General features: G+C 40.8%; 2 protein-coding genes across 3 annotated transcripts; both read left to right on the top strand.

Annotated features, from left to right (window-relative positions):
* Positions 1 to 1156: 1156 nt before the first annotated feature.
* On the top strand, positions 1157 to 12620 carry LOC121747229 (probable protein S-acyltransferase 7). The gene is made up of 5 exons (XM_042141231.1): positions 1157 to 1526; positions 9721 to 9903; positions 10791 to 11081; positions 11545 to 11778; positions 11873 to 12620. The coding sequence occupies exons 1-5, from the start codon at positions 1428 to 1430 to the stop codon at positions 12398 to 12400; spliced, it is 1335 nt and encodes a 444-aa protein (XP_041997165.1). The 5' UTR covers positions 1157 to 1427; the 3' UTR covers positions 12401 to 12620.
* A 2572-nt stretch (positions 12621 to 15192) lies between these two features.
* LOC121746485 (probable protein S-acyltransferase 7) lies at positions 15193 to 18995 on the top strand. 2 transcript variants are annotated; one of them, XM_042140340.1, is made up of 5 exons: positions 15193 to 15556; positions 16307 to 16345; positions 17282 to 17572; positions 18037 to 18270; positions 18365 to 18995. In XM_042140340.1, exons 1-5 carry the CDS (start codon positions 15458 to 15460, stop codon positions 18863 to 18865), a joined length of 1164 nt encoding a protein of 387 aa, XP_041996274.1. In that variant the 5' UTR covers positions 15193 to 15457; the 3' UTR covers positions 18866 to 18995. The 2 variants fall into 2 exon arrangements, with proteins under 2 accessions (XP_041996274.1, XP_041996273.1); XM_042140339.1 differs by having other exon boundaries at positions 15194 to 15556; positions 16307 to 16489.
* The last annotated feature ends 352 nt before the right edge of the window (positions 18996 to 19347 follow it).

The raw sequence follows: 19347 nt of genomic DNA on the forward strand, positions 1-19347 counted from the left end.
ACTACCATCTAAATAAAATACCAGAAAATGAAATGCAAGAAGGACAATAAATAAAATGCAAGAAAACCAAAATATTATGCAATAGCCAAGATTTAAACCCTGGTTGTTGTTGAAGAGAACGAGCAACACTCTACCACTGGACTACTTAGCTTCATTTGAAATAACATTACAATATATACTTAACATATCAAGTTTTGGGGGTACAGTTGTACCCCTTGTCCTACACTGGATCCGCCAGTGGTGAAAAAGTACCATGAATGTGATTACACTTTAGTTCATGGACTACTCATGATATTTTTAAAGTTCAGGGACCGCTTGCGTGCGAAACGCATAATTTATGGACCATTTGCGTTGTTCACTCTATTAATTATGAAATCATATAAAATAAAAATTCATATGTAACCTTTTTAATCATCATAATAAACGCATATATAAGTTTATGGTATTTATTTTTTTAAAGCAGAGGATGTAGTAATATTTTTCATCTATCTCAAAATTGACTACAATTTTTTTCTCCAATTTTTTTGGCTTAAAGAATTTACGGAGTACTATACAATTTTTTTCTCCAATTTTTTTGGCTTAAAGAATTTACGGAGTACTACTATTTACTTAACCTTCCAATTTGTCTCCCGCCGTATATTTGTCCTTCATTCTCTCTTGCTCACTTACATATGAGAGGAATAAAGGGTAGGGCTTAAGCCCTTATCCAAATTCTTTTTTTTTCCTTTTACTCTACTGCAATTTTTTTTTTAATTTTCAAAATTCAATATTGAACTCTTAACCAGAATGAGAAAAAATGTATATATACATATACTTCAGCCATATGGCAATTTTTTTTCTACGTCCGTCTATATTTATTACTAGTATAAGTAATCATCATTAAGAGCGAGTTATGGTAAATAAAGTAAACATCTATCCTAAAGTAATGATAGTAGGTATTACAGATGGTAGTTCAAAGGGAAAAACACTTAAATTCAAACAAAATTTTAAAAATCCATCCTAAGTCAATGTTGGAAGTAGATATAAAGTCTCTACTTTGAATGCAATGAATTCGATGCTCTATAAATCATGAAATTTATTCCTCAAATTCAAAAACATTTAATCAAATCAAGTGCAAACGACTTTTTCCTCTTTTTGGGATTATTTTTTGTGAGAATGACGATGTGGATTTGGGACTTAATGATTCAACGCTATTTCCCATGGGGCCCCACTTGACCCAATCAGCAAGCGCCGCGTCAGCTCGGTGTTCCTGTAAAGCTTTGCACACCCAGCAAAACACTCCGAGTGGAGTAAAGAAACAGGAAATTTCAATTCCCATTTCCCCAAACACGGCCTTTCCATTCTCGCCGGGACTCCGACTTTGCTGGTTAAATATTTGAACTTGAGAGTGGGAATTTCAAAAACAAGGCAGGAAACTGCGCTACAAAATGTATGTGGTTCCTCCCCCAAAGGGGTCCGACAAGGTAGGCGGATCCGAAACCGGGTCGGACGAGGTCCGGATTTATCAGGCTTGGAAAGGCAGTAATGTGAGTTTTAATTATTTTCTTTTTCGTGAATAATTTTTTGTTTGTTATGGGATTGTTCGCTTTAATCTACTTTGTTTATGCTGATTTGAGCTCTGAGTGATTTTTGTGCCAATGGGGAGAAGAGGAAGCTATAAAATAGGGATGAAGGGTGATGATTCCGCGAATTTTTGATGATGATAAATGCTCGTAAAAATAAATTACGACACAGAGAATTTTACGTGGTTCGATTTACTGAGGTAAATCTACGTCCACGGGGAGAAATGGGGGCAGGTTTGTATTGCTTGATCTGCGAATTACAGCTTACAACACAGACTTGCTATATGATTATTTCTCTAGAGAGATTCTAACTCTTTTCTATCAGATCTAAGTTCTATTTATACATTGAACTAAGATCGTGGCTTACATCATCACTCTAGGTCGTGGAGGTCGTGTAGGTCATGGCCTAAGATCGTGGCCTGAGTTGACGCCACGTGGTAGTGGGTGTGTTGGAAGTTGTGGAAATCCTGCATGGGTCCACTAACTCCTTGTTCGGTCGAATACTGAGACCGAACTGCTTTGGTTGCCGATCTGAGAGTAGAGCTTGATGCCGACCTGAGAGCAGAGCTTGATTGGTTGGCTTTTACCGAGCTGTAGGCTGAGGCCGAACTCTTTGGTAATGCCGAACTCCTCCGAACTCTTTGGTAATGCCGAACTCATACTCTTCCTTGGGCTTTGGGCTGATGGGCCGTCACTGCTGTTGGGCTTGTTTAGTTCGTACCCCATCACTACCCCCCCCCCGAAAGACGAAGTGAATCACTTCGGCGAAGCGAGTCACTTCGGCATTCTGGATAAAGGTACGGGGGAGGCTGACGTCAGGGGACGTGCCTTGCATGTGACTGCATTAAATGCGACAGTAAAATCCGGCCGTTGAATCCTGAAAAGGTGGGATTCGAAACGGTGCGACGATTTTGAAATCTTCGCCGAATCTGATAAATATGCTCTTTCTTCCTCATTTGAACACCTTTGCTGTTGCGTCTTCTATACTCTCTCTTTCTCGAGAAATTTTCTTCCGCTTTCAAGAGCTTCTTCAGACTTTCTTCACTTTCAAAAAGTAAGAAAAATGTCTTCTTCTTCTTCTTCGGTGTCGGGTAGCGGTAGGAAAGGGGATAAGGGGTCTTCTAGCCGGAAAGAATCCGGGGAGAAGACCGTAGAGTATTTTCACAGTATCTTGAGTAAGGATACTGTGATATCCCTTCACGAGAAATATTTTTTACCTGGGGGGAAGGCGGTGGTTCCCGACGATGATCATAGGGCTAACGACCCGCCGGAGGGTTATGCCACCGTTTACGAAGCCTGCTTAGAATGCGGGCTTCGTTTTCCTCTTCCCCCACCTTTTGTAGAGCTTCTTGATTTTTTTCAACTCCCTTTAGGTCAGGTGACTCCGAACTCTTGGAGGCACTTATCGGCTTTTGCTGCCGAACTGCGTAGGCTAGATAAGGATCTGTCTCTGAGGGCAATCCTTAATTTTTTCCAGTTTAAAAGGAAGGGATCTTGGTTCTACTTGATCCCCTTACAGCCTTTTAGGGCCTTCTGCCGAACCAAGTGGCCGAAATGGCAAAACCGTTTCTTTTTTTATAATAGGACTTCGGCTCCGGGCTTTCCTTGGAGAAGGCCGAAGTCCGTGATTCCCCATCCTCGGTTAGAACCGTTGGCCGAGCTCGAGGGCGAGCTCAATAAGATTCCTATGATTAGGAAACAGTATTCGGAAACTGAGCTCGTCAAGGGCGACCTCGTGTTCAATATCTCGTCTTCGGACGAAGAGGCCGAGGGTGAGGATTTCTCTTTATCTTTATGCTCTACTGCTTTAACGAAGAAAACTAACCTTGTTTTCTTGCTTTTTGGCAGTGTTCATGCTGAATAAGGCTATCCGAAAGTCCTCCGAGCTTGAGGAGCCGGAGAAAGAGAAGGCTACCAGCTCGGCGCCTGATGCCGAGAAGAATCCGAAGAGGCAAAAGACCTCTTCGGGTCCAAAGAAGCCGGAGTCGACTTCGGCAAGTAGGAAGGGGAGGACCCAGAAGCCCCCGAGAGCGCCAGAGAAAGATGTGGTCTTGGCGCCTCCTTCGGAGCATATCTGTGAGCCATTTTTATGGCCCACGGACTTCGCCGAGGTGAATTGTCTTCTTGATTCTTTGGCTTGGCTTCTGTCCTGTATTTTTGGTGCCCTCTGTTGACTTTTTTCCTTGTCCATTTTCAGAGGAACGATATGCTCTCCAAGCTCGTCGCCGTCGAACTCTCCAAAGCGTCCAACGACTATGCTGAGATGCAGAGGAAATTGGCGGCTGCTTGTCACCGGGCCGAGCAGGCCGAGGCAAACTTTGAGAAAGCCAGAGCTGCTAGGATTTCGGCCCAGGATGAAGCTCAGTTTGCCAAAAACCAGCTCGTCATCCAGCGAGAGCAGACGAAACGGAGTGATGCTGCCGCCGTGGTTGCCCAGGGGGAGGCTCTCCGTGTTTACACGGAGAAACTCTTTTTGAGTAGCCAGTTCTCGGCTTTTGTCGGTAGTCTGGTAAGGCTAATTGCCGATAAGGGCGAGCAGGGGGCCGATGTCGTACTGCCTCTGTACAGCCGAGAGATAGCAGCTCGGCTTCAGAATCTGCCGCTCCTTGAGGAGCTCGCTTCATCTTCGGTCCTGCTTTCTGCAGACCGAGTCCGGAGTTGTCGAGCTGATCGGGACGAGAACCTGGAGGCTATCTTTGCCTCCGTGGGACCCGTTTCACCCGCTTCGACTTACAACGGAGAGGGTGAGGCCGAGCCGCTGGAGCGGGAGGCCGAAGTCGAGCGAGCCGGGCATCCGGAGAAGGAAGCCGATCAGGAGGCGCAGCAGATCGGCTACGGTGGCGCCGAGCAGGCTGGGGAGAGCAAGGAGGCAGAGGCTGAAGCTGAAGCAGATAAGGAGAAGGAAGCTGAACCTCACCGAGAAGGCGGAGACGAAGCTAGCGAAGTATGATTTCGTCTCCCTTCTCTTAGTTTAGTTTCTTCCTTTATGTAAAATGGCCTTGAAGCCCTCCTTGTATAGAAAAATTTTTTTTCTTATGAATGAAAAAATTCTTCTTTCTGCTCTTGTGTCTTCGTTTAGCCTTTCGTACTCTCTTACTCTTGTTGTGGTTTACTACCTGCTCGGTAAGCTGAAATGCCGAACTGACGTAGCTGCTTTGTATTCTTAACTCTCAAGGAGCTGGAGATACTTCACTGGAAACGGCTGTACTCTTCGGCTTTAGACGAAGCTGAGAAAAGAGCTATAGCCGATCAGACGAAGAATGACGAGCTTCTGGCTCGTTTAGTGAAGCTGGAGGCCGATAATAAGGACTTAGAGTCCGATAAGAATGATCTGGAGGCCGAGCTGAATACGACCATTGCTGAGAGGACTGCGTACGAGGATTACATCCGTGTGCGCGGGGGAATGACCATATCAGATGCTCAGAGTCGAGTTGACGAACTGTGGGAGGAATATAATGTACTCCGGAGGAACAATGCGCTGGAGAGCTCGGCTTGCCAACAAGTCGTGACATCATTGCGGCGCTGGGCTTCTCGGTACAACATTGTTCTTTCTCGGCGCCCCTCCATAGAAAGATTCCTTCGGCATATCGCGCCAACAGATGCTCGCACTCCAGATCAAACCTCTGGTTCCCTTGTTCAAAATCCTACTCCCAGCCAACAACGAACTCCGGAACAGCCGGAAACGTCAAGACGAGAACGGGCTCAGGAGCAACCGGAATCGTCAAGACAGGGACGGACTGAAATTCGCCGAGGAGTTGTGACTATGAGCGAGCAAGATCAGCAGATGCTTATTGCAGAGACTCTTCATCGCCGAGGTGTTAGGACTTCTCGAGCTCGGGGAAGAGGCGTTGGGTCGAGGATAGCATCTCGTCGACCTGCTTATTCTTCATCTGCTCGGAACAACCGAAATCGGCTTCCAGAGGATTTTGCAGATAGGTGGCTTAACTTCAGCAACCCTGGACAGTAGAATAGTCCTTTGTAATAGCGTAACGCCATTTTGTAGGGTAGCGGAGTTGTGTGCCGAACAAGATTTGAAAATGAAATTTTGTTTTTGTTTTCGCTTCTAACACTGTGTATTTACAGCTTAGCGAAAAAATTTCATCGTACTTGTCCTCGGTCTTATGAAGTAAACTTCTTTGACCGGACTTGTCTTTGGTCTGATGAAATAAACATCTTTGACCGGACTCGTCTTTGGTCTGATGAAATAAACATCTTTGACCGGACTCGTCTTTGGTCTGATGAAATAAACATCTTTGACCGGACTCGTCTTTGGTCTGATGAAATAAACATCTTTGACCGGACTCGTCTTTGGTCTGATGAAATAAACATCTTTGACCGGACTCGTCTTTGGTCTGATGAAATAAACATCTTTGACCGGACTCGTCTTTGGTCTGTGTTCTAATTTGGCGATTTTTGTCGCCGGGATCGAACTTTCCCTTGTCCTAATTCGGCGAGTTTTATCGCGTGGATCGGACTTTCCCAGTTAACCGAAGTGGTCTTATGCAGTAAACCTCTTTGACTAGACATGGTCGTCCTCGGTCTTATGAGGTAAACTGCTTTGACCGAACTTGGTCGTCCTAATTCGGCGAGTTTTATCGCGTGGATTGGACTTTCCCTTGTCCTAATTCAGGCAAGTTTTATCGCGAGAATCGGACTTTTGTTGCAGTTCGTTTCAGACGAAGTGCTTGATTCTTAAGCAGAATTGTGGTCTTGTATCCTCTTTAGAAGCTTTGACACACAATCGTGGGCTTGTTGCAGCTCGTTTCAGACGAACTGCTTGTTTAAGCTGAATTGTGGTCTTGTATCCTCTTTAGAAGCTTTGACGCACAATCGTTGGCTTGTTGCAGCTCGTTTCGGACGAACTGCTTGTTTAAGCTGAATTGTGGTCTTGTATCCTCTTTAGAAGCTTTGACGCACAATCGTTGGCTTGTTGCAGCTCGTTTCGGACGAACTGCTTGTTTAAGCTGAATTGTGGTCTTGTATCCTCTTTAGAAGCTTTGACACACAATCGTGGGCTTGTTGCAGCTCGTTTCGGACGAACCGCTTGTTTAAGCTGAATTGTGGTCTTGTATCTTCTGTAGAAGCTTTGACTCACAATCGTTTAGCTTGTATATGTTCTAAGAAGGGGATCAGCCTTCGAAGAACAAGATACCTCAGTAACATTTGTAAGAGACGACACGCACATAGACAGACAAGGCATATAGACAAATAAAAAGCACATAGAGACGAACAAAAACCAAGCAAACCAAAGAAAGCACATTGACCGGACTGTCTCTTACAAATGGAACTTTTTGAGGTTGGAAACGTACCATGTTCGGGGTACTTGTGCTCTTGACACGTGAGTCAATTTGTAAGACCCTTTGCCGAGGACTTCTGACACCCGATATGGAACTTCCCATGTGGGTTCGAGTTCGCCCAGCTTTTCTGCTCGGCTTACTTCGTTGTTTCTCAAGATGAGATCTCCCACTTGAAATTGCAGCTTTTTCACCCTTTGGTTATAATACCGGGCTACTTGCTCCTTGTACTTGGCTGCTTTTATGCAGGCCAATTCTCTTCTTTCTTCGGCCAGATGTAGTTCGGCTCTTAGTCCGTCACCATTCATTTCTGAGGAGAAATTGAGTTCGGGGACTGGATATGCCGATCTCAACCGGAATCACGGCTTCAGTGCCGTACACCATCGAGTTCGGCTCCGGTGTGACTTCGGTCATTTCGCCGGCCTCTGATTCCGGCTGCTGTGATTGCTATGCTTGATGGTGCTGAACTGATTGCTCGGCACTTTTAAGCGCAATCTGCGAACACACTTGCTCTTTTTCGATCACCTCGGATGACCGCTATCTCTCCTTTAGTGGAGAAGGTGTTCGGCGAGGATGCCTCTGATCGCTATGACCGGGCTTCTTTTTGTCTTCTCTAGATGAGCTGTCTAAAGACCGTTTTCGACGGTCTGCCTCATCGGCACGAGAAAACTTGTCCGCAAGGTCCCACATCTCTTGAGCTGTTTGCGGACCGCACTCCACGAGCTTTCTGTAGAGAGCTCCGGGCAGGATTCCATTTTGGAATGCCGAAATGACAAGTAGATCATTGAGATTATCTACCTGTAGGCATTCCTTATGGAATCTCGTCAGGAAGTCGCTGATCTTTTCGTCGCGACCTTGACGTATAGAAAGCAGCTGAGCCGAAGTATTTCGGGCTTCCGCTTTCTGAAAGAACCTCCTGTGGAAAGCATCCATCAGATCTCGGTAGGATCTAATGCTGCCTTGAGGAAGGCTGTCGAACCACCTTCTGGCGTTCCCGATGAGCAGCTCGGGGAACAGCTTGCACATATGGACCTCATTGAGACCTTGGTTCGCCATATTATACTGATAGCGTCCCAGGAAGTCATGAGGATCCACGAGTCCGTCATAGGTTATCGACGGAGTTCGGTAGTTCTGTGGAAGGGGAGTTCGGGTAATATCGTCCGAGAACGGAGTCCTCAATGCTCCGTACATGGCGAACCCGACATTTCTTCGGTATGGAGGAGATGGAGTTCTCCTGTGATTCCGGTACCGAGGATTCTTTCTTCTGGAAGACATGACACTACTGCGGTAGTGACTGTCTCGTATGGAGGGAGAGGGAGAATCCGCCGTTTTTGTCCCCGGCTGCTTTTGGCTTTTTTGCAGGAAGGTTAAGAATTCCTCCTGCTTTTCCGCCAAAAACAGCTTGACAGCCTCGTTCAAATCGGGCTGCTGGGAAGACTCGGTGTGACGGCTTTTGGAGCGGCTTGTTCCTCCACCATGAGAACTGGTGGTGGATTTATCCCTAGGCTGTTTTCCCGACCTATGGGATGGATTGGCTTCCTCCTGGTTCTCACGGGCAGGAATACGGGTACTCTGCGATCTGGTATGCATTTTTTGGGTGGAAAAAATGGATCAAAAATTCGCTTTATCACAAATTTTGTTCTCTGCTTCCCACAGACGGCGCCAGTGATGATTCCGCGAATTTTTGATGATGATAAATGCTCGTAAAAATAAATTACGACACAGAGAATTTTACGTGGTTCGATTTACTGAGGTAAATCTACGTCCACGGGGAGAAATGGGGGCAGGTTTGTATTGCTTGATCTGCGAATTACAGCTTACAACACAGACTTGCTATATGATTATTTCTCTAGAGAGATTCTAACTATTTTCTATCAGATCTAAGTTCTATTTATACATTGAACTAAGATCGTGGCTTACATCATCACTCTAGGTCGTGGAGGTCGTGTAGGTCATGGCCTAAGATCGTGGCCTGAGTTGACGCCACGTGGTAGTGGGTGTGTTGGAAGTTGTGGAAATCCTGCATGGGTCCACTAACTCCTTGTTCGGTCGAATACTGAGACCGAACTGCTTTGGTTGCCGATCTGAGAGTAGAGCTTGATGCCGACCTGAGAGCAGAGCTTGATTGGTTGGCTTTTACCGAGCTGTAGGCTGAGGCCGAACTCTTTGGTAATGCCGAACTCCTCCGAACTCTTTGGTAATGCCGAACTCATACTCTTCCTTGGGCTTTGGGCTGATGGGCCGTCACTGCTGTTGGGCTTGTTTAGTTCGTACCCCATCAAAGGGATTGTTAAATTGAGCAGTTTTTGCTGATTAATATGGTGTTTGTTTGTTTATTTAGGATAATTTTTGTGTTTTCTTGAAGAAGATATACTAGATCTAGTAGCTATATTGATAATAAGGGGATTAGCAGTTAGGGAGAGTTAACTGCTCTGGCTCACAGATGAATTGATATGCTGCTATATTTTCTAATTGCAGCAGGTCTAAGATGTGAAATGACTTGGTTGTATAGATCAGTAATCGTGTTTTCGGATTTGTGAACTTTCATTTAGATGTTATGGTAGTTTTGCTTTCAGGATTTAAGCTCCATTCAGCATTTTGTAGTTCACAGTAAGGCCATTTACTAGAAATTTGAGAATCAGATGCCATATATATTATCTTGGCAACTTCATTCCACCCGTCATTTGTGATTTTCTTTGCACCTTACATTTCAGTTCTGGAACTTAATTAACTTGCTAAAACATAAACATATATAGTTGATGATTATGACTCATGACTGTGTGATACCATGCCTTGTGACTTTTTATTCTGAACTGATGCTTTGTTATTGTTGAATGCTTAATTATCACTTTTTTTTGTTGCAGAAATTCTTCCTTCAAGGAAGGTTTATTTTTGGGCCGGATGTAAGATCACTGGCTCTCACTATATTCCTGATCGTAGCTCCCGTCTCTGTTTTTTGTATATTTGTCGCTCACAAGCTGATGAATGATTCTTATGATAACTGGGGAGGATATATTATGTCAGTCGCCATTGTTTTGACATCATGTGTATGCCCTCTCTCTCTCTCTCTCACCCATCCCCCAGTAATTATGCCTGCACAGATGGCTACCATCTTGGTATTTTGAATTTATATAATCATGATGGAAGAATAATGGAAGTAATTTTCCATTATCACCACCATCTCTGAGATTTTTTATCGAAGAAAATATGTATCATTAGCCATTAGGATTATTTCTTACTACTATATTGGATGATCCATGGACAAAGTTAATTCCTTATCTGGGCACAGAAACATTGTTTTTGTTGTTGGTCTGAAGACATTCGATCCAAAGCACTTGTGAACAGTAGGGTTTGATACTGTTAGATGATATTGTTGCGTATTCTTTCTTTCTTCCCACGTTCTTAAAAACCGCTGCGGTTTAACTCTGATAATCAAATATTGAGTTAGCCACATTTGTAGGTCTTCTTCTTGATTGCACTTTGAATTTGGCAAACTGCTTTTTCACATCTAGCTATTTCCTAATATAGGAAGTGGTATTTAATGGAGTACATTTCTTTTGCACTGTGTTACATGAACAGTGAATACTCCGCCGGTATGAAAAGTTCGTAATGTTAATTGAGTACCCGGTTCTCCAATCGATTGGCCTGCAATAATACCTACGGCTTCTCCCAATTCAACCAGGTCGCTGTGAGTAGGACTCCGTCCATAACAATTCTACTATTTATTGGAATCATATTACTGGAATACTATAGTATAAAGTACTGTATAAAATAGTCTGAAAACCACCTGGATAGAATTTTTAATACTCATGTAGAACTACAACGTATGAAACGTTCTAATTGGATTAATATTGGTTGATGATTTATCATGGTGATTTACTTCTTCAATTAAGCTTTTTATGCCAAAAGTCTCAACACTCTGTTTAATTTTCAGGATTTAATGCTCCTCCTGCTAACCTCTGGAAGAGATCCAGGTATAATTCCTAGAAATGCCCATCCGCCCGAGCCTGAAGCTTGTGATGATAACACTGGAGGCACTCAAACCCCACAACTACGCTTGCCTCGTGTTAAAGAAGTAGAAGTAAATGGCATGACGGTGAAAATTAAGTATTGCGACACATGCATGCTGTATAGGCCTCCCCGTTGCTCCCACTGTTCAATATGCAATAATTGTGTCGAACGATTTGACCACCACTGCCCTTGGGTTGGACAGTGCATAGGACTGGTAAGATATGCACACCACTTAAACACAAATACTTTTGCCTTTTGAATTGCTTGGGGGCCTAACCAACTTGACTTCACTTAATGATTTGCAATATGTTTTTTGATGATGGTCATAAATCAATAGTTTATCCTTATGGAGACTACTATGAATCATCTCTATGAGTATCCTTTTTTTAACATTATTTATGTATGGGTTCTGCTTTCATTTTTGTTTTACACAAGTCTTACTCGATTTGTTCATATCCAACTTGAATTTGGCTCCCGTATTGCATCAAAAAAAATTATGCAATAATTAACCTGTATCTGCTGAATTAAGAACACTGACATTGGCCTAATTCTTTCATTATGCTAAGCACTGTGTGAAATTAACAATATTCATATCCCATCACAGTAACAAATTGGTTCGACTTTGACATCTCCAGCGCGTATATATTCTGAATTTTACAATCTTTTTTTTTTTGCAGAGAAACTACCGGTTCTTTTTCACGTTTGTCTTCACTACCACCCTACTTTGTGTATATGTTTTCGGTTTCTGCTGGGTTTACATCAAAAGGATCATGAATCATTACGAGATATCTATATGGCGAGCAATGATCAAAACCCCTGCCTCCATGGCTCTTATTATCTACACATTTATTGCGGTTTGGTTTGTTGGTGGTCTTACGACATTCCATCTTTATTTGATTTGCACAAATCAGGTGAGGGGGGCCTGTACATTTTGCTCAAAACTTGCTATTTTCTAGCAGGCTTTAATTACTTTCTCTTTGCCCTTCTATGCTTCTTCTTTTGCAGACTACTTATGAGAATTTTAGATATAGATATGATCGCCGTGCCAATCCCTATAACAAAGGATTACTGCTGAACTTTAAAGAGACATTATGTGGTTCCATTCCTCCATCAAGGAATAAATTTAGAGCCAAGGTGCCCAGAGAAGCTGCCTTACCGGTTCTATCTGTGACTGGTGGTTTTAGTAGTCCTAACATGGGGAAAGCTGTGGACGACATTGAGATGGGAAGGAAGGGAGTATGGGGGGATATTGGATCGGTTTTAGATCAGCATGAAGGGCAATTTAGCGACAATGACGGCTTAAACTACAAAAGTGGTGGATTGGGTGAAATGTCGCCTGAGATAAGTACAGTAAAGGAGGGTGATGGAGGTCGGGGTGGAATGCATTCGAGTTGGGGAAGGAAGGGTGGAAACTGGGAGAGATCCCCTGAGATCCTTGCTTTGGCTTCTAGAATGGCAGAGTCGAACCGGACTGTTGGGAGTGGGAGTGGGAGTGGTGGTGGCACGACGCTGTCGACAGAGCCCAAACTATGACATTATTGGGAAAAATCATTTTTCTAATGTTTTGGTATGGTTATGGTGTGAAAATGTTGAGTGTAATGTGTTAAGGTGTAGTCGTGTTTGTTTGCTGGTGTAATCAACTTGGCTTTCTGAGGAGGTACATTCTGTAGGAAAGAATGTTTATGCTATATTGTAAGAGTGTCTTCTTATTCTTGAAATTGTATTGCATTAAGCTAGCTTACAAATCGTCTCTCTCTCCTTCTCTCTCACGCAGCTTTGATTTATGTTTACCCAATAGTTAATATTTTAAAGTAATACTCAATACTTTGGTTGAATAATGCTGATAATTTAACGGAAAGAGAGAGAAAAAAAAATAATTTGGTTGAGTAATGCTGATAATTCTACCGAAAAAAAAGGAAAAAACGACAATGGTCATAACTCCACAATTATTTATCACCGATTATCAGAATTTTCGTATTGACATGACCATTAAAAGTTCATGTGCATCACATCATTCAAACAAATTTTATCTTATAACAACAAAAAAAATGCCAAAAAACTAGACCTTTACCAGTTATAAGCAAACAATTTTTCCATATTCGGACTATAACTAAAAACTTCCGAAATTACGTATAAATTTAGGCTAACATAATTAAAATAATTGATTTTGAAAAGTCTAAATAGAACATTATTATTTGATGCTACGGTTAAACTCCCATGCAAGTATAATTAAATTCCCATCAACAGTAGGAGAAAAGTTAAATTAATGTGAGATCAAAGAAATGATTAATGAGTGTATCATAATAAATGTGTATATATATCTAATCAATTGTCAATATGTACTATACGATTATAATAGATGGTATAAAAAGGTTCGACAGTACTCCTTCCATATTTTTGTAACGGTCTTTTAGTTATTGTTGACAAGAAATCACCTACAATTAAGAGATTGACCAGACATTAATTAAGAATTGATCTAAGCTACTATGTACTCCTTGATTGTAGCTAACTAATATTTGATCCATATCTCGCCTATTAAAGGCCGTGTAAACCAGCTTCATGAATCAATTCAATATACAGAAACATGGAGTATTTCTCAATTAAATATAGAGAAACATATTTCTCAATCCTTTTACCATGGTATCAGAGCGTGAAAAATATTAGGCTTAGAAAAAATTCTTTGTAGCCTACCCATATACCAATTCTCGGCCAAAAGCACAAATCAAACTATGAAAACCAAATTCCTAAAGAAAAGATGTCACAGAGTACAAAAACAAATACTGAGTCCTCAAACGGATTGAAGACAAAGCAAAAATGTCATAGTGACATTCAAACTTAAAGGGAGGAACTACCTGTTATGGTCGTTGTTCATGAGATTCGTACCTCGTGTATGACCTATAATGTCGGTTTCGATATCATCTACGATCCAAGGGAAGACTATCAAATCTGTCTTTTCCCTTGCTTCCCGGTTTCGGTGTGGCTAGATTTCATGTGATATGTGAGTAGACCCCCTACTCCCAATTTCAATTTTTACGACCCGTGACCATAACTGGTAATTCTTCCCGTTAAGTTTGAATGTCACGGTGACATTTTGTGTGTCCTCAATCTGCTCGAGGACTCATTATTTGGTTTTGTATCATCCGACATCTTTTTTGTAAGAATTTGGTTTACTTGTTTGATCTATGCTTTTTGGTCGAGATTGGTAATTGGGAAGGCTATGATGAATTTTTTCTGAGCCTGATGTTTTCCTACTCTGATGCCATAATAAAATGATCGATATTTATGTTTCTATGTATTGAATTGATTCATGAAACAAGTTTGCATGGCCTTTAGTAGGCGCGTCACATATGGTAAGCTACAATTAAGGAATTAGATCAGTTCCTAATTTTTGGTCAATCTCTTGATTATATGAGATTTTTTTTTTGTACTACTGTCCATGGTAATGGAGACATTTTTTTAGCACATGATTTAATAAAATTTGTGTTAAGTGAGATAAATAAAACAAGAATATAGTAAGAAATGAAGAAGGTATTTGTGTTAAGTGAGAGAATAAAGAAAGAGAGTAAACCTTCTAAAATGACAAAATAACTCTACTACCATGAAAGCTTTAGTAGTCATGATATTCTATATCTTAAAAACATAATTTCTCAATCTTTTTAGTAGTAGTATCATTTATGAAATCATATATAAAAAAAATCTATATGTAGCCTTTTTAATAATTCAGAATAAACGCATATATAAGTATAGTATTTACTTTAAAATAGAGGAAGCAGTACTAATTTTTTTCATCCATCTCAAAAGTGACAACAATTTTTTTTATCTCCAATTATTTTGGTTAAAAGAATTTACTTACTCAACCTTCCATTTTGTCTCCCACCGTATATTTTTCCTTCCTTCTCTCTTGCTCACAGCTCACTTATACAGTATGAGAGGAAACGATCTATATTTATTACTAGTAGTAGTAATCTTCATTAAGGGCAAGAATTATGATAAATAAAGTAAACAATGTAGTATTACAGATGGTAGTTGAAAGGGAAAAACACTTAAATTTCAAACAAAATTTAAAAATTCCATCCAAAGTCAGTGTTAGGAGTAGATATAAACTCTCTAACTTGGATGCAATGATTTTGATGCTCTATAAATCAAGAAATTCATTCCTCAAACATCAAATCAAGTGCAAACGACCTTTTTCGATTATTTTTTGTGAGAATAGCGATGGACTTTGGTAGAAATGATAATACACTAGTTCCCATGGGCCCCACTCTCCCAATCAGCAAGCGCCACGTCAGCTCGGGTTCCTGTAAAGCTTTGCACACGCAAAAAGGGCCGAGGAAAAGAAAAGGGAAAAGCGGCAAAACACTCCAAGTGGAGTAAAGAAACAGGAAATATCAATTCCCATTTCCCCAAACACGGCCTTTCCAGTCTCGCCGGGACTCCGACTTTGCTGGGATTGCTGCTCAGTTTAGTGTTCACAACTGTTTCTGGTGATAATTATTGTTGACAATTTTGTTTTGGGGGCTAGGATTTATGCTAAATATTTCAACTTGAGAGTGGGAATTTTGAAAACAAGGCAGGAAACTGCGCTACAAAATGTATGTGGTTCCTCCCCCAAAGGGGTCCGACAAGGTAGGCGGATCCGAAACCGGGTCGGACGAGGTCCGGATATATCAGGCTTGGAAAGGCAGTAATGTGAGTTTTAATTATTTTCTTTTTCATGAAATTTTTTTCGTTTGTTATGGGATTGTTCGCTTTAATCTACTTTGTTTATGCTGATTTGAGCTCTGAGTGATTTCTGTGCCATTGGGGAGAAGAGGAAGCTATAAAATAGGGATGAAGGGATTGTTAAATTGAGCAGCTTTTGCTGATTAATATGGTGTTTGTTTGGTTATTTAGGATAATTTCTGTGGTTTTTTGAGGAAGATATAGTAGACCTAGTAGCTATAGTGATAATGAGGGGATTGGCAATTAGGGAGAGTTTGATTTAGGTGTTAACTGCTCTAGCTCATAGATGAATTGATATGCTGCTATATTATCTAACTGCAGCAAGTCTAAGATGTGAAATGGCTTGGTTGTATTGATCAGTAATCGTGTTTTTGGATTTGTGAACTTTTATTTAGATGTTATGGTAGTTTTGCTTTCAGGGTTTAAGCTCCATCAAGCATTTTGTAGCTCACAGTGTAAGGCCATTTACTAGAAATTTGAGAATCAGATGCCATATATATTATCTTTGCAACTTCATTCTCTTTAGCCCCGTCATTTGTGATTTTATTCGCACTTAACTTTCAGTTCTGGAACTTAATTAACTTGCTAAAACATGAACATATACAGTTGATGACTATGACTCATGACTGTGTGATATGATACCTTGTGACTTTTTTTATTCTGCAGCGATACTTTGTCTTTGTTGAAGGCTTAATTATCACTTTTTTTTTGTTACAGAAATTCTTCCTTCAAGGAAGGCTTATTTTTGGGCCGGATGTAAGATCACTGGCTCTCACTATATTCCTTATCGTAGCTCCCGTCTCTGTTTTTTGTGTATTTGTCGCTCACAAGCTGATGAATGATTCTTATGCTAACTGGGGAGGATATATTATGGCAATCGCCATTGTTTTGACATCATGTGTATGCCCTCTCTCTCTCTTTCACCCACCCCAAGTAAATAAGCCTGCAAAGATTGCTACCATCTCTGAGATTTTCTATCTTAGAAAATATGTATCATTAGGATTATTTCTTATATAGGATCGACATGGTCAAAGTTAATTCCTTATTTGGGTACACAAACATTGTTTTTTGTTGTTGGCCAAAACGCATTCGGTTCAGATGAGCGCTTGTGAACAGTAAAGTTTGATACCGTTAGCCGATACTGTGTATATTTGTACTTTGTTCCCAAGTTCTTTAAAACCACTGCAGTTTAACTTTGATAATCGACGTATTAGAAAATATCAGATAATGCATTAGCCACATTAGTAGTTCTTCCTCTTGATTACATCTAGCTAGTGTCCTAATATAGGAAGTGGTATATAATGGAGTACATTTCTTTTGCACTGTTTTACATGAACAGTGAATACTCTGCTGGTATGAAAATTTCATACTGTTAATTCATTACCCGGTTCTCCAATAGATTGTCTATGCAATAATACATATGGCTTCTCCCAATTCAATCAGGTCACTGTGAGTAGGACTCCATCCATTACAATTATACTATTTATTGGAATCATACTGCTGGAATACTATAGTATAAAGTATAAAAATAGTTTGAAAACCACCCGGATAGAATGTTTTTAATACTTATGTAGAACTACAACGTAGGAAATGTTCTAATTGGATTAATATTGGTTGATGATTTATCATGGTGATTTACTTCTTCTATTAAGCTTTTTATGCCAAAGTCTCAACACTCTGTTTGATTTTCAGGATTTAATGCTCCTCCTGCTAACCTCTGGAAGAGATCCAGGTATAATTCCTAGAAATGCCCATCCGCCCGAGCCTGAAGCTTGTGATGATAACACTGGAGGCACTCAAACCCCACAACTACGCTTGCCTCGTGTTAAAGAAGTAGAAGTAAATGGCATGACGGTGAAAATTAAGTATTGCGACACATGCATGCTGTATAGACCTCCCCGTTGCTCCCACTGTTCAATATGCAATAATTGTGTCGAACGATTTGACCACCACTGCCCTTGGGTTGGACAGTGCATAGGACTGGTAAGATATGCACACTACTTAAAACACAAATACTTTTGCCTTTTTGAAATGCTTGGGGGCATAACCAACTTGACTTCACTTAATGATTTGCAATATGTTTTTTGATGATGGTCATAAATCAATAGTTTATCCTTATGGAGACTACTATGAATCTTATCTATGAATATCCTTTTTTAACATTATTTATGTATGGGTTCTGCTTTCATTTTTGTTTTGGACAAGTCTTACCCGATTTGTTCATATCCAACTTGAGTTTGGCTCCTGAATTGCATCAAAATTTTCTTTATGCGATAATTTACCTGTATCTGCTGAACTAAGAACACTAAGCTAGAAAGTTCGTGCAAGTAGTTCTTTCATTATGCTAAGCTTTGTGTGAAGTTAACAATGTTCATATCCCATCACAGTAACTTGGACAACTCCAGCACGTATATATTCTGAATTTTACAATCTTTTTTTTTTTGCAGAGAAACTACCGGTTCTTCTTCATGTTTGTCTTTACTACCACCCTACTTTGTGTGTATGTTTTCGGTTTCTGCTGGGTTTACATCAAAAGGATCATGAATCATTATGAGATATCTATATGGCGAGCAATGATCAAAACCCCTGCCTCCATGGCTCTTATTATCTACACATTTATTGCGGTTTGGTTTGTTGGTGGTCTTATGACATTCCATCTCTATCTGATTTGCACAAATCATGTGAGGAGGGACTGTATATTTTGCTCAAAACTTGCTATTTTCGAGCAGGCTTTAATTACTTTCCTTTTGCCCTTCTATGCTTCTTCTTTTGCAGACTACTTACGAGAATTTTAGATATAGATATGACCGCCGTGCCAATCCCTATAACAAAGGATTACTTGTGAACTTCAAAGAGACATTATGTAATTCCATACCTCCATCGAGGAATAATTTTAGAGCCAAGGTGCCCAGAGAAGTTGCCTTGCCAGTGCGATCTGTGACTGGCGGTTTTAATAGTCCTAACATGGGGAAAGCTGTGGACGACATTGAGATGGGAAGAAAGGGAGTGTGGGGGGATATTGGATCGGTTTTAGATCAACACGAAGGCCAATTTAGCGACAATGGCGGCTTAAACTACAAGAGTAGTGGATTAGGTGAAATGTCGCCTGAGATAAGTACAGTAAAGGAGGGTGATGGAGGTCGGGGTGGAATGCATTCGAGTTGGGGAAGGAAGGCAGGAAACTGGGAGAGATCCCCTGAGATCCTTGCTTTGGCTTCTAGAATGGCTGTTGGGAGTGGGAGTGGCGGTGGCACGACGCTGTCGACAGAATTATGACATTATTGGGACAAATCATGTTTCTAATGTTTAATGTTTTGGTATGGTTATGGCGTGAAAATGTTGAGTGTAATGTTTTAATGTGTATGCGTAAGAGTGTCTTCTTATTCTTGAAATTGTATTGCATTCAGCTAGCGTACAAATTGTCTCTCTCTATCTCAAGCAACTTTGATTCATGTTTACCACCCAATTGTTACCAGTTACTATAATCAAACATTTTTTCCAAATTCGGACTAGAGTACTGTATTAGTCTATTAGACTAAAATTAAAACTTCACCATGGAATGCTGAAAATTCAGGCTAACATACTTAAAATAATTTTTATTTGATTTTGAAAAGTCTAAATAGAACATTATTAATGCTGCTACGATTAAACTCCCATGCAAGTATAATTAAATTCCCATCAATAGTAGAAGTGAGATCAAAGAGATGATTAATGAGTCCACAAGTTTGACCATCTTGTACGAGGGCAAACTAGTCAAA

The sequence above is a fragment of the Salvia splendens genome, chromosome 9 (assembly GCF_004379255.2).
Source record: "Salvia splendens isolate huo1 chromosome 9, SspV2, whole genome shotgun sequence".
Taxonomy (NCBI): domain Eukaryota; kingdom Viridiplantae; phylum Streptophyta; class Magnoliopsida; order Lamiales; family Lamiaceae; genus Salvia; species Salvia splendens.

What these genes read in the sequence shown, in the direction of transcription:
- LOC121747229 (XM_042141231.1), top strand. Translation starts at nt 1,428, where the DNA reads ATGTATGTGGTTCCTCCCCCAAAGGGGTCCGACAAGGTAGGCGGATCC. An exon ending in TTGGACAGTGCATAGGACTG is followed by an intron (nt 11,082 to 11,544) that starts GTAAGATATGCA and finishes TTTTTTTTGCAG; the next exon opens with AGAAACTACCGGTTCTTTTT. An exon ending in ATTTGATTTGCACAAATCAG is followed by an intron (nt 11,779 to 11,872) that starts GTGAGGGGGGCC and finishes CTTCTTTTGCAG; the next exon opens with ACTACTTATGAGAATTTTAG.
- LOC121746485 (XM_042140339.1), top strand. Translation starts at nt 15,458, where the DNA reads ATGTATGTGGTTCCTCCCCCAAAGGGGTCCGACAAGGTAGGCGGATCC. An exon ending in AGGCTTGGAAAGGCAGTAAT is followed by an intron (nt 15,557 to 16,306) that starts GTGAGTTTTAAT and finishes TTTTTGTTACAG; the next exon opens with AAATTCTTCCTTCAAGGAAG. An exon ending in ATCTGATTTGCACAAATCAT is followed by an intron (nt 18,271 to 18,364) that starts GTGAGGAGGGAC and finishes CTTCTTTTGCAG; the next exon opens with ACTACTTACGAGAATTTTAG.